The following is a 22,032-nucleotide window of genomic DNA, read 5'->3' as shown; positions in this document are numbered from 1 at the left end:
AAACAAAAATATACCACATTACCACTGGTCTACTGGCCACTAATCTGGAGGCTAGGGCGTAGCAGATGAAAAGAACCAAAGAAAACTGTTGAGTTCGTTGCAGTGCTGAGACAGCAGTGGCGACAGCAGTAAGAAATTTTTTGTTTATTCATATTTATTTTAAGTAAATAACTTATATATGTCAAAGATTTTTATTTTTGGAACTTGGAGGAGCTAATGGACCAAGGAATGGACTGGATTTAAAAAAAAAAAAAAAAAAAAAATCTTTTTTTGGGTTTTTCTTAATGAATATTAAGATACGTGAGAGACAATTGAGTTTTGATTGGGTAAAGAACCCATAATATTTTTTTTTCTCAAACAACTTATATATAATTTTTCAATTTATTAAGGCAATAAATGAAATTTAAAAAAATTTAGGGAAGGCCAAGGCCTTCCTTGTCTCAACGTGGCTCCGCCACTGCATATGACACTCATACTAAGCAAGTGATTGCCCATGTTGTGGCCTGCTTAACTCGGTTTGGCCACTGGTGGCATTGATGTCATCTCTATTCTTGACTATGAATCAAATCGGCATGGAAGGTTCTCAGTCGATGTTAGCTTTTTCAGCGGCCCTTTCTTCCAGCTGTTTCCATCAACATCTTAATTTGATAGCTTTCTTCCTCTGGTGTTTCTTCAGTTAAGTCTTTAGAAAATGTTACAGTAATTGTCTTGTTTTTAATATTCAATTATTCAAATTATATTGATTGAATAAATTTTTAGAAACTACTACTCAAAAAAAAAAAAAAAAAAAAAAAAAATTTAGAAACTCATGTGCTCGTACATGCATTAGTCTCTATTCTTTTATTTGAAATATATATATATATATATATATATATATATTCTTATGTGGCACAATTTTATTGTAGAGCATAAATAAAGCATTTACGCTGAATTTTTATTGAATTTAATCTCCAAACATGATCAATCTTTCCAATTGCATAAAATTCAAAAGCTTTTCTATATGAAGTCAATATTACATCAAAGCATCGCATCAATGCAGGACTATCAGACTATCACCATATAGAAGTACACTTATTCACTCTCATCTCATAGATTTATTTAGCACTCATTGCTTATCTTAAGGAAATAATCTAAAAACAAATCTTGCTCCCAACAACTTTAGAAAGTAAATATGGGGGAAAAAACCCTAGCTAGGTAGTAGGTAGCACGTAGCAATAAAACATCCTTAGCTACTTCGTCATCAATGCCATTGGCGAAACAGTGGCATGACAAAGAACTTCATCTGCCCAGCCTTGCAATGATAGCCATTACGCTCACCACAAGCAAAATAGTGGGGTTGCCACTTTTTCAGCACAAATTCAAATCCCTCGCCCCCTCCTTGTGTTGTATTGGCCACCATTGTTGCCCTTCTTAAATCGCACGTTAAGAAGCTCCAGAGGTTTGGTAGCCAGTATACACTGTGAGGAATTGTGGAGTCGTTCGTTGGTGGATCATACTTGAACACTGCAACAACCACATTGCATCATATAAAAATGTAAAAAAAGAAGAAGTTATAGCATATGATATGGGGAGCCACCGCATTTGAATTTTACCCCTTGAAGTTTTAGGGTGTGTAAAATTTAACTTTTCTAAATAAATAAAAATAAAAAATAAAAAATAAAAAATAAAACAAAAAAGTCTAAGGTGCAAAACACATTCTTGAAGTTTGGAGGGTTTTAAATTTTATATTCTAAAGTTTCAGAATTTTAATTTTACCCCCTGAAATTATATTCCGTTTGCATCAACAATCAATGTGTCCATATTTCCATTTGCCACTTGTGTTTGTTCGTCTAATAAAACAATGCCATGTGGCATAATAAAAATGACATGGCATTATAAAAATGATGTAAAGTAATTTTATTGAAATAATTAAACACATATAACAAGCTTATGTGGTATTTAACAGAATATAGATAGAAAGGTTGCTAATACAAATAAAAAATAAATTTAGAGGATAAAATCTAAATTCATAAATTTTAGGGTATAAAGTTCAAAACCCTCCAAACTTTAGGAATGTGTTTTGTACCTTAGCCTTTTTTTTTTCCCCTTTATCTAGAAAAGTTAAATTTTACGCACCTACTATTAGGAAAAGTACAAACAATCATAGTGAATTTGTTCATGTAAACCAACACATTATTAACACAAGTATTTTTCTTTCTAAAAAACTCACAACTCATACATGAATATTTATTAGTATTTCTTAATTGACGTCTTTAGGACACTTGTTAAAAGAGCATGAGTTGATGATAAAACCTAGATGGCACTTTGACAAACAATAATAATAAACAAGGAATGGCAACTCACCTAGAGTATCATTTAGGTAAAAGGGGCCATTTTTAAGAGCCCAATCGGTGTAGTTAAAGTTTAATTGCCAGTTCTCTGAGCCACCTACAACGATCTTTCTGGGTCCTGGTATATCATTTTGGCTTTGGGGAGGGCCTCCTTTGAAAGGCCAATTGGTATAGTTAAAGCCAAAATGCCAATCTTTGTTGGCCATACTAACAGCCAACATGGAAGCAGTTAGCATCAAGATGAGGCTCAATGAAAAAGTTGAATCACCCATAACTTCTACTAGAGTGCTAGCTGCAACTCAAGGGGTGAAATTATAGGGTGATACTATAAAGGAGATGGTGTAAAAATAGATGTTGGCATTGACAAGATGATGAGTTCATTGGAATTTATAGCCATGGAAGGAAGACTAGAGAGGAAGGTAGTGAGCACTTACCCCTAGGAATTGAAGGAAGGGAGAGTAGTGAGAAAGGGATTGTGCAAAATGGCCAAATTGACATTTTTCAAGATTGGGTAGGTTAAATATTCTAAGCATTGAGCTAAGCTCTTTTATGAGAAATTATTAGATCTTCTGGATGAAGTTCGACCTAATAATTTCTCCTATTTAGAGAATATTTTTGAATGATTCTAGATATGAAGTTTGGTTGAGGAAGACCTTTGGGATTCTTTACCTCCTTTTGGAAATGGGGTCAACCTAGCTTGCAAGATTTTCTTTTGATTTGAACCATTATTTTAGTGATATTATTAGTGGATTTATAACATAACATAATTTCTTTTAGAATAAAAAGTAGGTTAAGATGAAAATAACTTTTTAAAAGGAATTATTAGGTCTTTCAGGTGGAATTCAACCTAATAATTTCTCCTAATTAGGGAATATTTTTGAATGATTCTAAATATGAAGTTTGGTTAGAAAGACCTTTGGGATTCTTTGCCTCCTTTTGGGTTTGCGAGATTTTCTTTTGATTTTTTTTAATAGAATTTTAATCTATGACATCTGCTATTGTGATTTTTTTCTATTTATAATCAAACCAAAACACTAATTGATTTTTTTTTTTTTTTTGTAGGTGGGGATTGAACCCTAAATTTCCTATTCAACCATTATTTTAGTGATATTAGTGGATTGATAACGTGATATAATTTCTTTTATAATAAAAAGAAGTTCAATATGAAAATAACTTTATATGAATTATCGTGATCCTTATTCTTAAATTAAACATTTTTTAGGTCCAAATAGATCCTTCTTTACTATCCTATAGAATTAAAAAATATTATTAAAGCACTCAACTACCCAATAAGCAAATATCCTAAGAGCTGCAAATCTGCAATTGGGTTGGTGAAAATGGAAGGAAATTCTTTCAACAAAAAAAGTGGCAACCCAGAAATGCAACAAACGTTTTTCCATTATGAATTAATCTTTCTAAGGTAAGAAATTTGACCTAGGAAAAGTCAATGCTAAATGCAAATTCAGGGAAGGATTGCGGCTTTAACTGAAATGCACTGAGAAACGTGGGTGAGAACTGAAAACTAAAGTCTTAAAGAACTGGTTATCAAAAAAAGTCTAAACAACTGATTATACTTTGGGGGTGACGTGGTGATGGTGATGATGGTTTTATAGCGCATACAATATTATCATTTGTTCGGTAAAATTATCATGAAAAATGGATTCATTCTTTCGTGTTTAATTCAAGTTTCAACAACCAATTTCTAAAAAAAATAAAAATAAAATAAAATTCAACAACCTTATTAGTGATTCATAAAATAAATTAAAAAAAAAAACCAACATCAACAACTTTATTATTGTAGGTTCAATCTCTGCCTACGTCAAAAACCGATTGGTGTTTTAATTTGATGATAAAGAGTTATTATTAGGAGCGGAAGCCATAGGTTGTGAAACTCTCTCTCAAAAAAAAAAAAAAAAAAAATTGTTACAAATATATTTGGGCCTCGAAGATTAGGGCTCTTTGCTTCAACTTTTGGAAAATAATTCGTTCCTTTTGGAGTAAATTTTATTTTATTTTTATTTTTATTTTTTTACAACTGAAATAGGGGGGGGGGGATTTGATGCAAATTATTTTTGCAAATAGAATTTAAATATGTTTTTGATTTATAAGACTCCCAGTTCGTGAGAGTATTTTAAATTCAATGAGTTATGACCCATATTTTGGGTTTAAATTTTGGATTAGATAGACCAAAGCCACCAAACCAATACTGTATCGCTAATTCATTTCAAGCTCTTACTGTATACTATGTGCTCATTTCGTATTGTTTTAGAAATTAGAATTTTAAATGAAAAGGGATTTTTTTTTTTTTTAGTATATTAAATACTATGAAGATGTAATGTAAAACTCAAGTTTTACCTTTTTTAATCCTAACATACTACATCATCTTATCACCTGTTAAAGAATAAATACAATCACACCTAATCAATTCTAGTACTTATTTGAAAATTCAATCCAATTAAGAGTTTATTGAGATATTTTTAGATATGATAAAATAAATTGAGTTTTAAGTAAAAACTGATATGATAATTTTTTATTAGATGGTGTAAAACATAAATTTATACCCCATCTTTACTAAATCCGGACTCTTTTAAGTGTATAACATATTACAGTGAATAGTTTTTTAAAAAAGTTTTGAAATTATAAGTTTTAAAGTCTTACAGTTTTTCCTAACCGTTTCAAAATTTAACTTTAATCTTAAAGTTTTTTTCAGCTTAAAGGGCCCTTGAAATAACTTTAGAGAAATTCCTATCGTTTGGCAATTTTTGCCAAAAAATGTTTAAAGCTCTTGAAACACTTTTTCCCCTTATAATTAGTGGGGAGGGAAACTAATCAGGTTCTCTTAGTTCACATCAATTTATGTAAACTTGTGTAAAATAAGATGAGTTATACAGTTACTATTCACATACAAATATGCTTCTTTACTCATATACACAGAGAATAGTAAAAATTTTACAAGGAAATAATATTTTAATAAATTATAGTGTAAAATAAATAATTTGATATAAATGTTTTTGAAAAATAATTATGTAAAAAAGAAAAAAAAGGTTTTCTATAAAAATAAACTGAAATTTCTATATGAGCTTATGTGAATACTCTTACGATATGCCACAATTTCACCAGTTGGTCCTTTTTATTTTTGGGTTCAATCCTCATGAATTTGGTAGGGTTGGGCTCACATTTCAGGTCCGTCAAATTGAGGTCTATAGGTGATTAAAAGCCTGCCCCTAAGGGGGGGGGGGGGGGTTTTCTTGCCTCATGAAGCAAATGCGATTCTGGGAATGACAGTAAGCCCTCAGCCTGTTGAAGATTCTGTGATATGGGCATGGACCATAAACGGCTAATTCTCAGTGAAAAGTGCTTATAGGGTAGATCAACAGTGGCTAAAAACCCAAAACCACAAAGCGGATAGGGGAAGTACTTCAGACAACACGCGGATGTGTGCATTATGGAGGCTGGTTTGGAGTCTAAACTGTCCAAACAAACTGAAACAGTTCATGTGGCGCTCATGTAGGAATATTCTTCCAACAAAACACCGATTAAAATCAAGGGGTGTTGATATTGAGGTGGGGTGTGACTATTGCGGGTAATGTGAATCTGTTGAACATGTTCTATGGGGATGTAAATTTGCTGTTGATGTTTGGGGAGAATCAAGACTCAACTTACCTCTCTTGCCTTACCCAACGGATGAGTTTTTGGAGGTTGTGTGGGAACAGAAAGCCTGAGATTGACTGGGAGCTGTTTGTGGCCACGGCATGGGGATTATGGAATCAAAGGAATACGGTCAAGTTTGGGGGACAACGCAAACTCGCTCATAGACTTTGCTGTGATATGGAGGAATATGTGAAGGAGTTTCGTTATGAAAATCCCCCCCCCCCCATGTAAGTCATCTAGACCATTTACTCCCTCTTGGAAACCGCCAAAACAGGGCTGGTATAAAGCTAATGTGGACGGGGTTGTCTGTAAGGAGAGGGGCTGTCTGTAAGGAGAGGGGCTGCTGTGGTATGGGTGTAGTGATTAGGAATGCAGAGGGGCAGCTGATGGGGGCAATGAGTAAAAGGCTGGCGCTTCCACTTAAGGCCTTGGAAACTGAAGCTATAGCAATGCAGGTGGGGATTCAATTTGCGTGGGACCTGGGATTGAAGGATGTTGTGTTTGAAAGCGACTCATCAACAGTAATCTCAGCCCTCTTAAGCGATACTCCCCCACCTTGGTCGATCCAAAAGGTGATTGAAGGAACCAAGCAAGACCTCAAGTGCTTCAATACTTGGTCTACAGTCCATGTTCGTCGTAGTGGGAACGTGGCTGCCCATCTCATGGCAAAAAATGCCATTATAGTTGTAGATAGTCTTGTATGGGTTGAGGATATCCCACCCGTTATAGCTATGCAGGTCTCAAAAGATGTATCAAGCATGAATGCTGTTTCATTCTAATGAAAATTCCAGAGTTTCTAATCAAAAAAAAAAAAAAAAAAAAAGCCCGCCGCTGAGCCCACTACTAGTTGTACTACAATGACAAGTAGTCCCTTTTTTCTGTTTTTGAGATAGGACTTATGGTACAATACTAAAAGTAGTTTCTAGTTTCTAGTTTCAGCTCTATCACTCTTTCTGTGTCTTTTTTTCCCACCACATATCCTACTCATTAATCCCAACTACCAGACATTTTGAAATCCATACATGCATATGTTTGATTCAACAATGTACATATAATTTTCCCATCTCACTTTTTGCTAAATTTTCATCTCTCTCTCTCTCTCTCTCTCTCTCTCTCTCTCTCTCTCTCTCTCTCTCTCTCTCTCTCTCTCTCTCTCTCTCTCTCTCTCTCTCGTGTCAATATGTGCATGTGCAAGAGGCAAGAGTAGCAAAAATAAAAGGCCTCAACTAAAGCAAATAAACCATATCATTACAAATTTGCTTATCTTTGGGCTTCTTCGGTTCTACCTCAACACAAATATAGTAACTTTGATGTTTTTGGGTCACTGTGGGTGTCTCAGGCTTCACAACTTCATGCTTGAGAACATTTTCAAGATCTCTATTTTTAATTTTTAATTTTTTATTTTTTATTTAAAAAACACAACAACTAAAGTATTTATGAAGAAAAGCTTAAAACTAGTTTAAGTGCACTGTTTTCTAGTTATGTGGTTTCCCTTATTTTTGGGTTTTTAATAATAACCAGACTAGATTAAGGTCCGTTTCTAATAGAACCGGCCAATTCGGTTTGATTTTTAAAACCATGGTTTTTTCCTCCTAAAATTTCATTTTTTGTACTCATCACTATAAAAAAGGGGTTGAATAAGATATTTAAATTGGGTACCACCATAAATATGCCCATCACCGCTGGAAAAGGATGATTTATGGTCACTACTAAAAACGCGCTCTATAGCCATATTTTTTTAGCTGTTTTTAAAATAAACGCGACTATAGCTAACCTATAGCCGAGTTTTTAGGACCTATACTTGTGTTTTTAGCAGCTACAGCACTTTTTTTTTTTTTTTTTTTTTTTTTTTTTTGAGTGGTAGATAGGAAATAGATCGCTAAAAAAAACCTAGCAACCCATCCATGCCTCACTGCCACATCGAACCACCACTGCCACTAGATCAATGCCTCCACTACCGCACCATAAAACACAAATCCAAGTAACCTATAGCCCTTCAAACCACCCACACACCATAACCCACCACCGAGCCCACACCAAAAAAATCACAACCCAGTAATCGGCAAGGTTGAGCAACCCACCATCGACGAGGTTGAGCATCCCATCATCAGAGGCAAGGTTGAGTGCCTCCATCAGAGGACCATGCCATTGAAACCACTAGACCCACTGCGCCACCAAATCCACGCCGTCGCCACCAGACTTGCACCACCACCAGACCCATGTTAAACCCATGCCAGAATTTGCCCACCACCTTGAGAGAGAGAGAGAGAGAGGCCAAATTGTTATGGAGAAAGAGAAAGGAGATGAGACAATGAAGAGAGAGAAAGAGGCAAATATGTTTAGGTAGGGAATAAAAAAAATATTATTTAGGTTTAGAACGTTGTTACAGTACTATCATAAATTTAGGATGATATTGTTGCACAATTGTAAATTTTTTAAAATCGTAAGACCAGGTAATGGGACGTTTTTATGCTTTGATACTAAAATATACCACATATACCATATGGCAGTACGGGTACTGATGCTTTAAGGGACAGATCCAGGAATAAAGTGAAGATTTCTTTAATTCATTTTTAATTAATTGTAGCATTGAATAAAGTGAAGATTTTTTTTTTCTATTATATTTTTAGAAATAAGTGAAAATATTTAATATTTGCTAACTATATGGAGCTTCGCACGAGTTAAATTTTTTTTTTTTTAATTTTATATAAACAATTTTACTACTTATTTGTTCTTATCATTGATTTTTTATTATTATTTTTTTTATACAAAATAGAATTTCTACTCTAACATAATTTAAGTGTATATGTATGTGAAGCTCCCCCCTAGAGATTTAAACCTTGACCCTTACCCTCAATACCCCACAAGCATTTATAGTTGTGTAGTGACCACCGCATCAAGGGTGCACGGCAGTCTTATCGTTAACTAATAGTTATTCTTGTTCCCAACTCTATTTCTTCTTTCATACGGAAAATTATTAAATACTTCGAGAGTACCATAAATACTCATTCCTCTCACATGAATTGTGGGTCTCACCATAAATTTAATTAGTGGGACCTACAATTATGTGAAAGGGAGAAGTATGCATTTATAGTACTCCAAGAGTATTCTATAATCACCCCTTTCATACAGCACAAGTCCTATTGTGCAATAGCCAATAAGTTTTTATAAAAGTTAGGACTTTTACAAAACAAAATACTACTAATAGATTATGACATCGTTAGGTGTGTCAAACCAATTGGATTACTAACTTTAATTCATCTCGGTATCATACAATTAGAGTTATTAACCTTTGATTTTGAGATTTCATCATGGCATCTGTGGTGCAAATGAATTGTTTAATATATTGGGAAATGTTTAGGAACTATCTTTAGAAATATTTTATTAGGACAATAATAAAATAATAAATGTTGTCGACATCTTTTTATATTTTTCATGAAAGTGGTGTTAAAACTTTTTTATTATGGTTTATTAATAATTACTCTAAGGTATCCGTTAACATGATCTTAATATATTTTCACAACATTTAAAAATATATTATTTATTGAACTGTTGTTATCAAATTTTTAGTAAAAGATATTTTAATAAGAAAATTTTTCATTTAATTGTAGACGAGTCTTTTGTTCTTATCAATAGCGCTCTACTTAATTAAAAATTGAACTGAAAATCTGTATTTACACTAAATTGTAAATTGTAGTAATTTTTTAAAGATAAAATTCTCTATTGTTTTATCACTTTTTTTTTATTATAAATTTTTCGTATTTGATTTTTACTTAAACATCTTCTTTTTATTCCTATCAATTTCTTATTATTATTATTATTATTATTATTATTATTATTATTATTATTATTATTATTATTATTTTGTTCATATTTGATAGGTAAACTTTTTTTTTTCACATCAACTTTTCCTCCACTGCTTTATCAATTCTTTATATAGACACAAAAATTTAATTAATTGTTGATTACCAACACTTCATTTTATTAAATTATTTTTTCTTATTATTAATTATTAGATACATTTTCTCAAACCAAATTGATTTATGGATAATTTTTAACTTACGTAAAAACTCTATCACTTATCAAAAATTCGGAATTCTCTTTGTTTATCTTCACACACGTCTCTCTCCCTCTTGGTAAAAATCCAATTTGTTTGTCTATAAAAAGAAAATCCACACACACACCTCTCCCACAAATTTCTCTCTTAGTGGGTTTAGACTTTAGACTTTAGACTCCCAATCTCTTACTACGGAAGTCATCTTTATAATTTTCATAGTTTGTGCTATTGCTACCAAGAAAATCATAATTTTCAGTTTGCGCTATTGCTACCGAGAAATTCATAACAATAACAATGTGAGTAATCCTTGATTCTCCCTCTTCTTTTATTATTTATTTATTTATTTAATTTTTTTATGGAAGAATATTATAAATTATGCCATGTGAGCACATATCAATGTGAGTAATTCTTCATTCTTCCTCTTCTTCTATTATTTATTTAATTTTTATATTGTAGAATATTATAAATTTTGCCATGTGATATATAGACTAATAATTATTTACAAGATATTAATTTTACTTTGTGATGGGCTTCTTAGGGTTGAGTTTGGCTACTATGGCTTGAAAAATTTCAAGAAGGATCTATTAGGATTAAAAAGCTGTAGATTTGGGAGCAAGTGAGTCTATCCCCTAGTCTCTATAGTAGCCAAGCCAACCATATAAACTCCCCTTCGTGGACATAGGTAACAATATAAAAGTAAAACTCCTCCCATGGGGCTGTGCCTGTATATTATTGTCTTCTCCAACAGTGACGGTGAATCATGCAGACGTTTTCCCTCCATCTCTTATACCATTTGGTTGGTTCATGTTAGAAAGCCTTGAAAACTAATTCCACATAAAACTAAACCGCATCTTTTATGTATGTTTGCGTTTGCAAGTTTCCAGACTCGAAGGAATTTGATGAGGGAAGCTGCATATCTTTTGATTTAGGGAACAATCAAGCCTATGAAGGTATATAATTTTGCGATTTTGAGATTCAATTTGAACAATCAAGCCTATAATTTAATTTAGTATATATATATATATATATATATTTTTTGGTTATAAGAAGATCTTGCTATTGCTAATACCCAAAACAAACGAAAGAATCATGCTACTAGATTGGTTATGTTGATGGAGGACGCACAGCGTGCCATGCTTTGTTTACATCAAGACATGGGTTGATTGCGAGAGGACGTGCAGCAATTGCGAGAGGATGTGCAACAAGACATGGATCGTTTACATCAAGACATGGGTCGATTGAGAGAGGACGTGCAGCAATTGCGAGAGGATGTGCAGCAAGACATGGATCGATTGCACAAGGACATGGATCGATTGCGCAAGAACATTCAGTGAGACATGGGTCGATTGCGCGAGGATGTGCAGTCAATTGTGCGGCAATGTAGGTCATGCACCACCATGACGCGGCTATCATAAGTTGGGTGTGGTTTCGAGCTCACCCTTTGAGCAAGTCCATAAAACTTCCAACCTTTTTCTTATGGGAAAAACTTCCAACTTTTTGTTTTTTATTATGGGAATTATATTTTGGATGCCTTGGGATAATAGGGGTAGAGGTAGAATATCTGCTTTGTGTTTGTGTTTGTTTGTTTGTTTTTTTTTATTTTTTTTTTATTTGTTTATTTTATGGTTGTTGGAAATATGTAAAATGTTTCACTTTGGAAAACTCTTTCCAAAACAGGAATGAAGTTAATCAATTGCTTTGGATTTTCTAAGAATGGTGTTCATTTGCAAGGAAACTTCTACAAATGAACTTTTCAAAAATAAATTAAGGATACATTCCGTATGATTTCAGTGATGTATTTTACAATCAAGATAAATATCTGTTATACATCTTGAATCAAGTCCAAGAACCAACCTCTCCAAAATTAGGGAAATGTTGCCTACTAACAATCTCTCCTAGACCCCACATCCCACAAAAGCATTGTACACAACCTTTGTGACCCAAGTCACTCAACTATCTCTATAATGTTATGCACAACAGATGGCACGCCAAATGCAAATGCACACCTCTCCATCACATCTTTTTCATTTTTTTTCCTCTCAAGCCATTTCATTTGCCATCTTATGTCCTCACAAGATTTATATTAATATTAATGTTTCAATATAATAATAATTACGCAGTGCAAGAAATAGTCACAGTTTACTTATTCTGACTAGTAAGCAAATGATAAGCAAATGATAGGCCAACATTGCATTATCAGACCCTAAATCCTAGCTCACAACATGATTGTGCACTACATAACACGCTCATAATCATATGGGGTTAATTATGAGGAGGAAATAGGTAGCTGAATGGAAGCAATCATTTTGGTTATTTTATCTATTGTGTGGAGTAGCACATCAACTTCTACGTTGGGATAAATAAATAAATAAATAAATAAAAATAAAAAACGCTAAAAACATACCCCTTGTTCCGAGATGAATTCAAACTAATCGCTAACCTGTGCAATGCACGGGAAAACTATTGTGTAAGTAGATGTTAACAACTATTTGTCTCTTCCACTTTGATTGTACATAGTCGCTAACCCGTGCAATGCATGGAATAATTTGAGAAAAATAATATATATTTTCTTTGCTTAAAAACTCACTTTAAAATGAATAGGCTGGCTTTCTACTCATAATATGACTCAACATACTTAAAAACTGGAATCACGTTTGATTAAAGGAAAATTGAACAATATCAACTATTGCAAAAATGGTAAAAGAACAAAAATATATAACAAATGAAAGTTTTCCATTATGTTTCTTCTTTCTTTTACTTATTAGGAAAAAAAATAGCAATAAAAAAGCATATCAATCAATTTATTGAATTTTATTTGAATGCAGTTTAGAATATTAAAAAAAAGGGACTCTCTCCTATAATTGAAACACTTCAATTTGGACTCTTTAAATATGCTCTACACTGAAATCCTGGCTATTGTAGACAATAATTTGGGATGATAATAAACACCGTTTCCCCTTGGATCATAACAATAGAAAGAACCTGCAACATCTAACATTCAATGAGGTAAAAGAGATGACAATCCAACTACAAAGAAAGACAACTCAAAATAAAATGGTATATAATTGATATTAAGATATGGTTGTTACTTAATGTCACCGATCACAAACATATAAAGAGATGTATATAGGTTGCTAATCCAAGTATACTTTGTTATCTATTAGAAACTGTTTGTTGAAATAGACACATCCATCATCAAAAGTTTAGGTAACATATTAATAACATAAAACTACCCGTCAAGCATTAGTTTTAAAACCAACACATGGTATGTAATAAACTAATTTTTTTTTTAAAAATGGTCTTCAAAGTGGGATAAGCAAATAAAAGCAGCATTAAATAGAGACACAACTACTAAGATGGCTTTCACATCAATATCTAAAAATTCCTAAGGAAATAATATTCTCACTAACTACACACACGACATATCATGTAATTTACACACTTAGCTTTGAACTCATCATTGATACAATTCTCCTAGATAAAACTTTAAAAGATATCTGAATTTATACATGAATCATAAATATGATTGGAGAGAACAAAGCAAACCATTTTTAGTGTTGAATGGGTGAGCATTGAACCACAGTCCATAGTGGTTCCCCTGCAATGCTTGTGCAGAAACAGCCTAAACAATAGAGGATATGACGAAAACAAATTAGACTATGAAACATGGAACCACTAATTAGATTGAAAAAGAATACATAAATCCCAATTAAGTCCTCAGGATAATAATATCAATTTCCCGGTGAAAAAATAATATATAAATATGTGTGTGTGTGTGTGTGTGTGTGAGAGAGAGAGAGAGATGAAAGAATTGACAGTAATAGTGGAGACAGCAAGAACACTCTGCTCACACCAAGCATGATACTTAAGCAGAAAACAGAAACCAAAAAAAATTAAAAAAACTCCCATTTGAAAAACCAAATATCAAATAAATAATCACGACTTCAATTAAATCAAAGGGAGCCTAGCAGTTACCTAAAAGCTTCAATCAAGAGTTCAAAACATAGTTCCATAGAATTTGGGAGTAACAGTGGCAACTATCAGTATATATACTGCCCTACATAGTTCCTTACTTCTTTTTTTATATATAGGTTATAAAAATTCATTGAAACAAAAAGGAAAATGGTTTTACCTTATGGAAGAATAAATCCAAAAATACAAATTCAAAATGTTAACTCCTAAAATCTAACTTATGATATCTGTGAATCCATGAAAACTCAAAGGAGAATTTGAGGTCACAACTTGTACCCACTCAATAAGAGTCTTTCAAAACAGAAGATTTTCTAAAACAAAACCCAATAACTATATAGCATCAAATCAACCGTGCCTAAAATTATTATTAAACCCCATAACTATCTGCAACACATAGCCCATACATATCACTGAAAATTCTGAAACCACAATCTACATCAATCATCAGGCCGACTCTTAGGCCTTTTAAAAACACAAAAACACAAACAAAAAAAACAAAAAAAAACAAAAAAACCATTAATTCTTACAAAACCTGTAGAATTTGAAATCCCTAAATCGATAGAAAACCTAATTGAAGACATATAATTAAAACATAACTTTGAGGCCTTGCTCCTTTTAAACCAATTTCAATATGAATTTTAACCCATATCAATCAAATAAAATTGAAACTTGAAAAAGATTAGATTGGAATTCTTCATACCTGAAAAATCGTCCAACATCAGAAACGGAAAATGATCCAAATTTTTCAAGTCAGTCCTGAAAATCAAATAACTTTGAGGCTCTATTCCCTTTAAACCAATTTCAATCTGAATTTTAACCCATATCAATCAAATAAAATTGAAACTTGAAAAAGATCAGATTAGAATTCTTCATACCTGAAAATTGTCCAACATCAAAAACGAAAAAGGATCCAAATTCGTCCAACATCAGAAACGGAAAAGGATCCAAATTCTTCAAGTCAATCTTGAAAATTAAATGCCCAGAAAGGGGGTCAAAAAATAATCAATCCCCAAATGATAAAAACTCAAGAACAAAATAACCATGAATCAAAATTGACATTAGCCAAAGGAATTGTGGCTGAGAAAAGCATGAGGGAGCTGCATTGAATAAGAGAGTTAAAGAAGAAGAAGGAGATGGAGTGAGTTTGATCGAGGGTTTTGTTAGGGCTGAGTTTGCGTTTGAGAGATAGTGTTGAGAGAGTAGGAAGAAAAAATTTACTTGGTATGGGTAGGGTTTTATATATATATATATATTATATATATATATATAGATAATAAAACGTTAAAAAGAATTTAAAAAAAAAAAGAAAAAAAAAAAGTGACGTGAAGGCTAATGGGAGAGTTGTATTATTGTATACTGTTGGGAGAGTTAAATTGACAAATTCTAACATAACAAAACGTTAAAAAAAAAAAAAAAAAAAAAAAAAAAAAAAAGGTGACGTGGAAAATTGTGGAGTTAGAAAAGGCTTCGGTTTTATATATATATATATATATATATATATATAGATTAAAAAGGGCCTGTAGAGGCCAAGCAATAGTTTTTCCCTTTCTTCAACTCTCTTCTTTGCCGCTTCCCTCGCTTTGAGGTCAGTTGCTTCTTCTTTGGATATAACCTTTAGCTTCTCATCTTGCCTCTTCTCTTGCCAAAAGCAACTGACGATGGAGTACCTTTAATGGATTGCCTCTTTGTCTTGCCAATAGCAACTGAAGATGGAGTACCTTTAATGGATCTCATGGGATTTAAAGAAGCTGAAACAACAGTCCAGGTGCTGGTCCACTTTGAACTTTATTTTCTGTAACTGGTGCTGCCTCTGAAGCTGACAACAACTTTTTCAAAGTGGGCACTTGATGTTTAGAGTTTGAGGAAAACTGAGGTGTGGCATATGCCTCTTCCTGTGTCACCCACTTCCCTATTACATTCTCTCTCCATAAACATAAATTCAACAGCATATAGCCTAAATAGATATTAGAGGAAAGGAGAAGGATAAAGATATAAATTTAACATAATATAGCCTAAATAGATTTTAAAGGAAAGGGGAAAGATAGAGAACTAAGTAAAGTATCTAATTGTATGATTAAGGGCTTATCTGGTAAACTAAAACAGAATATAGGACTAGAGGTGGAGGGGGATGGAATTTTGTTCAAGAACATATCTATTTGGTTCACACATTTGTAAAGCAACTGCAAAGTTAAGCATAATTTTGCTGGCTTTTTTGAGTGATGATGAAATAACAACTCTAAATATATATATATATATATATATATTGATAAGTAATAAGATATATTGATATCAAAAAGGAAACACCTTAGTCCACAGGGAGTGAACAAGGGGACAACAAATCAAAAACAAAAATTGCAAGAATCTAGGAAATCAATAAAAGAAGGAATGATTGGTTTTGCAAAGCAAACAACCAATCCAACAAAGTTCTAAAAAAGAATAGCTTGAGGTCTGAAATAGATCTCTCAATATCTTCAAAACAACAACTATTTCTCTCCCTCCAAAGACACCACATTAAGCCATGAGGAATGGTGGACCATATATAATCATTTCAATGACGACCAAAGCTACCTTGCCAACACACTAACAGTCCCAAAATAGTATGCGGCATAACCCAAGATACTCCAAATAAACCCAAAACCATAGACCATAGATTCATAGCAACGGGACAGTGAAGGAAGAGATGGTCAACCGATTCACCATTACTCTTGCACATAGAGCACCAATCCAAAATCCACACCTTCCTTTTTTGCAAATTATTAATCGTCAAGCATTTCCCTAAGGCAGCAGACCATACAAAGAAAGCTACTCTAAAGGGAATCTTCTGCTTCCAAATACTTCTCCAAGGAAAACCAAAGATAGTAAGACCAGCTAAAATTCTATAATAATCTTTCACCAAGAAACCCTTATCTTTGCTGGGAATCCAACACATCCTATCCCCACCAAACCCCCTTATTGAAGAACCGTATATGGTTTCCATGAAACTTGACAAAGCCTTTAATTCCTGAATGTGCACACCCCTAAAGAAGCTCACATCCCAAAAAAGGACTCCATTGGGGGATTTCATAAGCTCAACCACACTAGCCTCCTTATTCTTGCAAAATCTGAACAAGTCAGGGTAGCTAACTGCAAGGTGTCTCTCCACACCAACGGTCTTGCCAAAACTCCCTAGACCCATCACCAATATCATATAGAATATGGCATGAGAAAGAAGGCCATCCCTAACTGATACTCTTCCATAAACCAACACCGTAAGGACCATTAACAGATTTGGTACACCATCCCCCCCACAGACATCCATATTTCAACTCTATCACTTGTCTCCAAAGGGCATCCTTCTCAATCCCAAATCTCCATAACCACTTCCCAAGTAGAGCTATATTGAAAAGTCTTATCTTCCTTATCCCTAATCCACCCGAAGAAATAGGAGCACATACAATAACCCATTTAACCAAATGAATTTTAGGTTCATCACCAAAACTGCCCCATAAGAAATTCTGCTGAAGCTTCTCAATTCAATTAGCCACACTAGTAGGTATAGGAAATAGAGATAGAAAGTAAGTGGGTAAATTAGAAAGGGTACTTTTGATTAGAGGGACTCTACCTCCCTTTGATAAATACAAGCGTTTCCAACCTGCCAATTTCCTTTCCGTTTTCTCCAAAATCGGATTCCATATAGTCTTATCCTTGAAATTAGCACCCAAAGGAAGACCCAGATATTTCATTGGCAGAGAGCTCTACTTGCATCTAAGGACATTTAACAATAAGTCAATATTATGCACTACTCCACCGGAACCAATTCAAACTTGCCTAAATTAATTTTTAGCCCCGACACTGCCTTAAGCCAAATAAGAATCATACGGAAAATCAAAAATCTGTTCTAGATCAACATCATAAAAAATAAGAGTGTCATCCGCAAAAAGGAGATGAGACACTGCCAAGGATCTTCCCTTCGAGTTACCCACACTAAATCTTGACAAGCGGCCTTCATGAACTGCTTTATCCAACATTCTTCCCAGAGCTTCCATCACCAACACAAACAACAAAGGAGACAACAGGTCACCTTGTCTCAAACCTCTAGAGCTACCAAAAAACCCACAAGGAGAGCCATTAATCAAGATAGAGAAGCGGACAATAGATAGGCAAAAGAAAATCCATAGTCTCCACTTGGCTGAGAACCCACTTCTTTCTAACATTTGCAAAAGAAAACTCCAATTTACATGGTCAAAAGCCTTCCCAACATCCAGTTTACAAATCAGCCCCAGCACCCCAGACTTTGATCTACTGTCAAGATATTCATTAGCAATAAGAACAGGGTCAAGGATCTGTCTATCCCTCACAAAATCATTCTGAGATGCTGAGATTATATCCCCCATAACCATGCGAAGTCGGTTAGCCAAGACTTTAGCAATAATTTTATAGACCCCCCCCCCCCAACAAGACTAATGGGACGAAAATCCCTAATCTCACTTGTTGCATGTATTTTAGGGATGAGAGTAATAAAAGTATCGTTTAAGCTTTTCTCAAACTGACCTTTAGCAAAAAAGTGGTGAAAGACAGCCATAAGATCAAGCTTGACAATCCCCCAGCAAGTTTGGAAAAATGCCATTGGGAAGCCATCTGGACCAAGAGATTTATCACCATGAAAACTCTGAACAACATCAAAGATTTCTGCCTCTTCAAAAGGTCTCTCTAACCAGTCCGCATTATCACCGGATATCATTGGAAAAACTAACACATTTGGAAAAGGCCAAACAACCTGGTGCTCGAAATACAAATTCATGAAGAAATGAGTAATGCAGTCTGCAATCATACCTTGGTTAGAAGACAAGATACCATTAACCATTAGGCTTTCAATACCATTATTTTTTCTGTTAGAATTAGCCATTCTATGAAAAAATCTGGTATTGGCGTCGCCTTCCTTCAAATGCAACACCCTAGACTTTTGTCTCAAACTAATCTCTTCTAAAAGAGTCAACTTTTCAATATCTGTACGAAGATTAACTTGTACTAACTTCTCCTCAGCTGTTAATCTATCGGTCTCCTCTTTAGCATCTAAAACATTCAACTTGCTCCAAAGGTCCTACTTCTTAAATGTTACATTGCCAAACTCCGTCTTGTTCCACTTTTTTAAATCCAACTTCAAGGCAACCAACTTCTTAGCTAGAATAAAACTTAGGGTTCCTTGGAACAAATAGGAAGCCCACCATGTCTTCACTTTATCGACAAAATTATCCACGCTCAACCACGTTTTTTCAAAACGGAAAGGAATTCTACCTATTTGCACACTTCCACCCTCCAACAAAATAGGAAAATGGTTTGAAAGAGCTGGAGATGAGATACAGGAGATTCAAACTAGTGACCTCTACTTAATGAGTGGTTCCCAACTGACTGTTCTGCCCTTGAGGTACATTACTGGTTGAATGTTCACACACCTATACAGTGCCTATATTTGCTAAGCTACCAGAGAAGAGAGGAAATAGATATACCTACCTACGGCTGAGACAACCTCAGAAAAAAGGCTGTTCTAGGCTTCTAGCTCAGCTTGTTGACATTTGAACCATGCCAAATCTAGCTCGGTAGTCTAAAATAAATGAGCCAGCTCCTGCATTCATTCTTCTGCTCCTACACTTGTCACTACATATTAAATATTGAACACACCTCAGAATCTCACCAGCTTAATAATGAATCGGCTATATAACTCTCGCTTGCTATGGTTTACTGTCTCATAGGTATACTCAACTATTTAGGATCTTTATTAGGATGAAACTAGTAATTATCATGCTTGGCTTGTTAACCAGTCAAACTTGTTCCACAGCTTGATCTTGTCCAAACTCCAACCACCATACTTGCCTAATAGCTTCATCGTGAGTTAGCTCAAGTAGTTGAGTAGTCTCAAAGTTTAGTTCATTTAATAGCCTTACGCCCAACTAAAAACTATGCAGGACAATACAACTTGACAGCTAATGAATAAAACCAGACCTTTTACTTGATCAAATTGTCAAGGACATCTTTAGAGGTAGGGTTCTCCTAAGTGAGTAAAAGGTCTATATAAATAAATTGAATGAAATATACATTTCTCTTCCAATATTGGTGAACATAATTTGCCTATCACTACAACTTGCAATGATGAGCAGATTTTTTTTGACAAGTAACTTGCAATGATGAACAGTTGTACAACAACTACTCTAATTTCAAATGTTTTGAGCCCAAGCATATGCAGTTTACACACACGTATATATATAGCAGATCTCATCTCAACAATTAATCTCATTACCTTCATCTTGATCATTCAATGCTTGGGCATATCTCTGACCTCTTGAAGTTTTGCTATATCCTTCTGATTGCTACGCTTTGCTTTCTGAAGATATGAAGGAAAAAAGTAAATTAATATCAGCAAGATTTGCAGCATATAAAAAACCATGATAAATCGAATCACCATCATCGAAAATGATGTAACTATGTGCATATATTTTTACCATATTAATATAAGCAAATGTTGTTCTTAAAACTCACTGCTTCAATTTGCTCATGGGCGCAGTCTGCTTACCAAGCTCATGAATTCTGATGCTGGAAGGATTATTTGATATGAAGATTTTGTAGAAGTCACACCATTTGTTGCCCTGGCTAACCCAATACTGGAAATAGAAGATAAAACAAAAGAAAAATAAACACATAAACAATAAAATCAAAATGTTAGTAGCAGCCTCGCAGTCTTCCATCAGAATTCATAGCTCAAGCTTTGATCAAATGGAAAGAAATAAATAATAAAAATAGAAGCAAAAGAACACAAACAATAACACAGAAAATGATATTTTTTTAACAAACAAAAAATAAAAATAAAAACTTGAAGAAACATCCAATTAGCAAATGAGAAGCAAACAAAGCACTCTCTTGTTCGGAGAAACAATCGTCGGCAGATCTAGCAACCACGGCTTTGCTTGATATGCAGGATGTGAGGAGAGTTAACGGGGATGTGGAGATGGGTTGCTCTAGCTCAGGTAATCAGGTATTTGTGACGCAATCCCAGTAACTGTTTGAACATGAGCGGCGGCCACCCTTTGAAATCTCCAAGTGCAGTACATCCACTGAAGGGAAAACCACATCTAGCATGAAGACAGAAGTCTTACAGATTTCTACGAGGTTTCTGAAAAGAATCGATCCGTCTCTCCGACCAAAAAAATCGGGTAAGGCAGATGAAGAGGGAGGGGATTATGATTTGGAGGTTCAGAGTCAGCTGAAGGAGAGTAATGGGCTAATCAGCTCTGAGGAGAATGAAGCAACAGAGGCATCCATGCAAATTGAGCAAGGAGGTGCTGTTTCTTCCCCCTCTTGCTAATTTTCTGTTGATTGTATGATTGTTTTATTATCAATGAATATGCTAATATGGAATTGTCGAGGGGCCCTAAACCCCACCTTTTGTGATGTTGTTAATGATCTGATTCAAATGCACTCCCCTGCTATCATGGTTGTTGGTGAGACTAAATTTTGTGGTGAAAGAGCTAATAGGATCTCAGGAAGAATAAATTTGGATAGGGCTATTTTTGCGAATTCCATTGGCCTCTCTGGAGGGTTGTGGATTCTCTGGGATTCTGACCAAGTTGAAATTTTGGAAGTAGCATCCACTGAGCAAGAAATCCACGTGATTGTTAATTCCTCTTCAAGACCCCCTGTCTCGTCTCAGCAATTTATGTCAGTCCTCGCTTTGCCGAAAAATGGCTGCTGTGGGAGAATCTGGAATCTGTGGCAAGCCTTCACTCAATGCCATGGGTTATAGTAGGTGACTTTAATGAAGTGCTCATGGGGAAGGATAAGTTTAGAGGTAATTCTGTCAATATCCACAGAGCCCTTCAGTTCCAAGACTACTTAAACACTTGTAGAATGATTGGCATCGGTTTCTCTAGGCCTCACTATACCTAGTCTAACGGCCGTCCTCTTTCTCAGTTGGTTCAGGAGAGAATAGACAGGGTGTTTATGAATGCTGAATGGAATTCTATCTTTCCCGAAGCAGCTGTCCAGCATTTG

The 22,032-nt window shown here is 34.4% G+C and overlaps 1 protein-coding gene and 1 long non-coding RNA gene across 8 annotated transcripts; both read right to left on the bottom strand.

Annotated features, from left to right (window-relative positions):
* Positions 1-1,240: 1,240 nt before the first annotated feature.
* On the bottom strand, positions 1,241-2,602 carry LOC115966804. Its single transcript, XM_031085959.1, has 2 exons — positions 2,344-2,602; positions 1,241-1,503 (listed from the first exon to the last, which is right to left on the bottom strand). Exons 1-2 carry the CDS (start codon positions 2,600-2,602, stop codon positions 1,241-1,243), a joined length of 522 nt encoding a protein of 173 aa, XP_030941819.1.
* Positions 2,603-12,814: 10,212 nt separating this feature from the next.
* LOC115968239 lies at positions 12,815-22,032 on the bottom strand. 7 transcript variants are annotated; one of them, XR_004086711.1, is made up of 7 exons: positions 20,524-22,021; positions 20,285-20,368; positions 15,729-15,902; positions 14,886-14,973; positions 14,711-14,766; positions 13,585-13,660; positions 12,815-13,020 (listed from the first exon to the last, which is right to left on the bottom strand). It is a non-coding gene; the product is annotated as an uncharacterized LOC115968239 (long non-coding RNA). The 7 variants fall into 7 exon arrangements; XR_004086712.1 differs by lacking the exon at positions 12,815-13,020 and having other exon boundaries at positions 13,351-13,660; positions 20,524-20,645; positions 21,424-22,022; XR_004086713.1 differs by lacking the exon at positions 12,815-13,020 and having other exon boundaries at positions 13,351-13,660; positions 15,729-15,919; positions 20,524-22,032.

The sequence above is a fragment of the Quercus lobata genome, chromosome 11, assembly GCF_001633185.2.
Source record: "Quercus lobata isolate SW786 chromosome 11, ValleyOak3.0 Primary Assembly, whole genome shotgun sequence".
NCBI classification, from domain to species: domain Eukaryota; kingdom Viridiplantae; phylum Streptophyta; class Magnoliopsida; order Fagales; family Fagaceae; genus Quercus; species Quercus lobata.
Note: the sequence above shows the minus strand (reverse complement) of the source record. Positions and strands in the feature narration are given on the sequence as shown.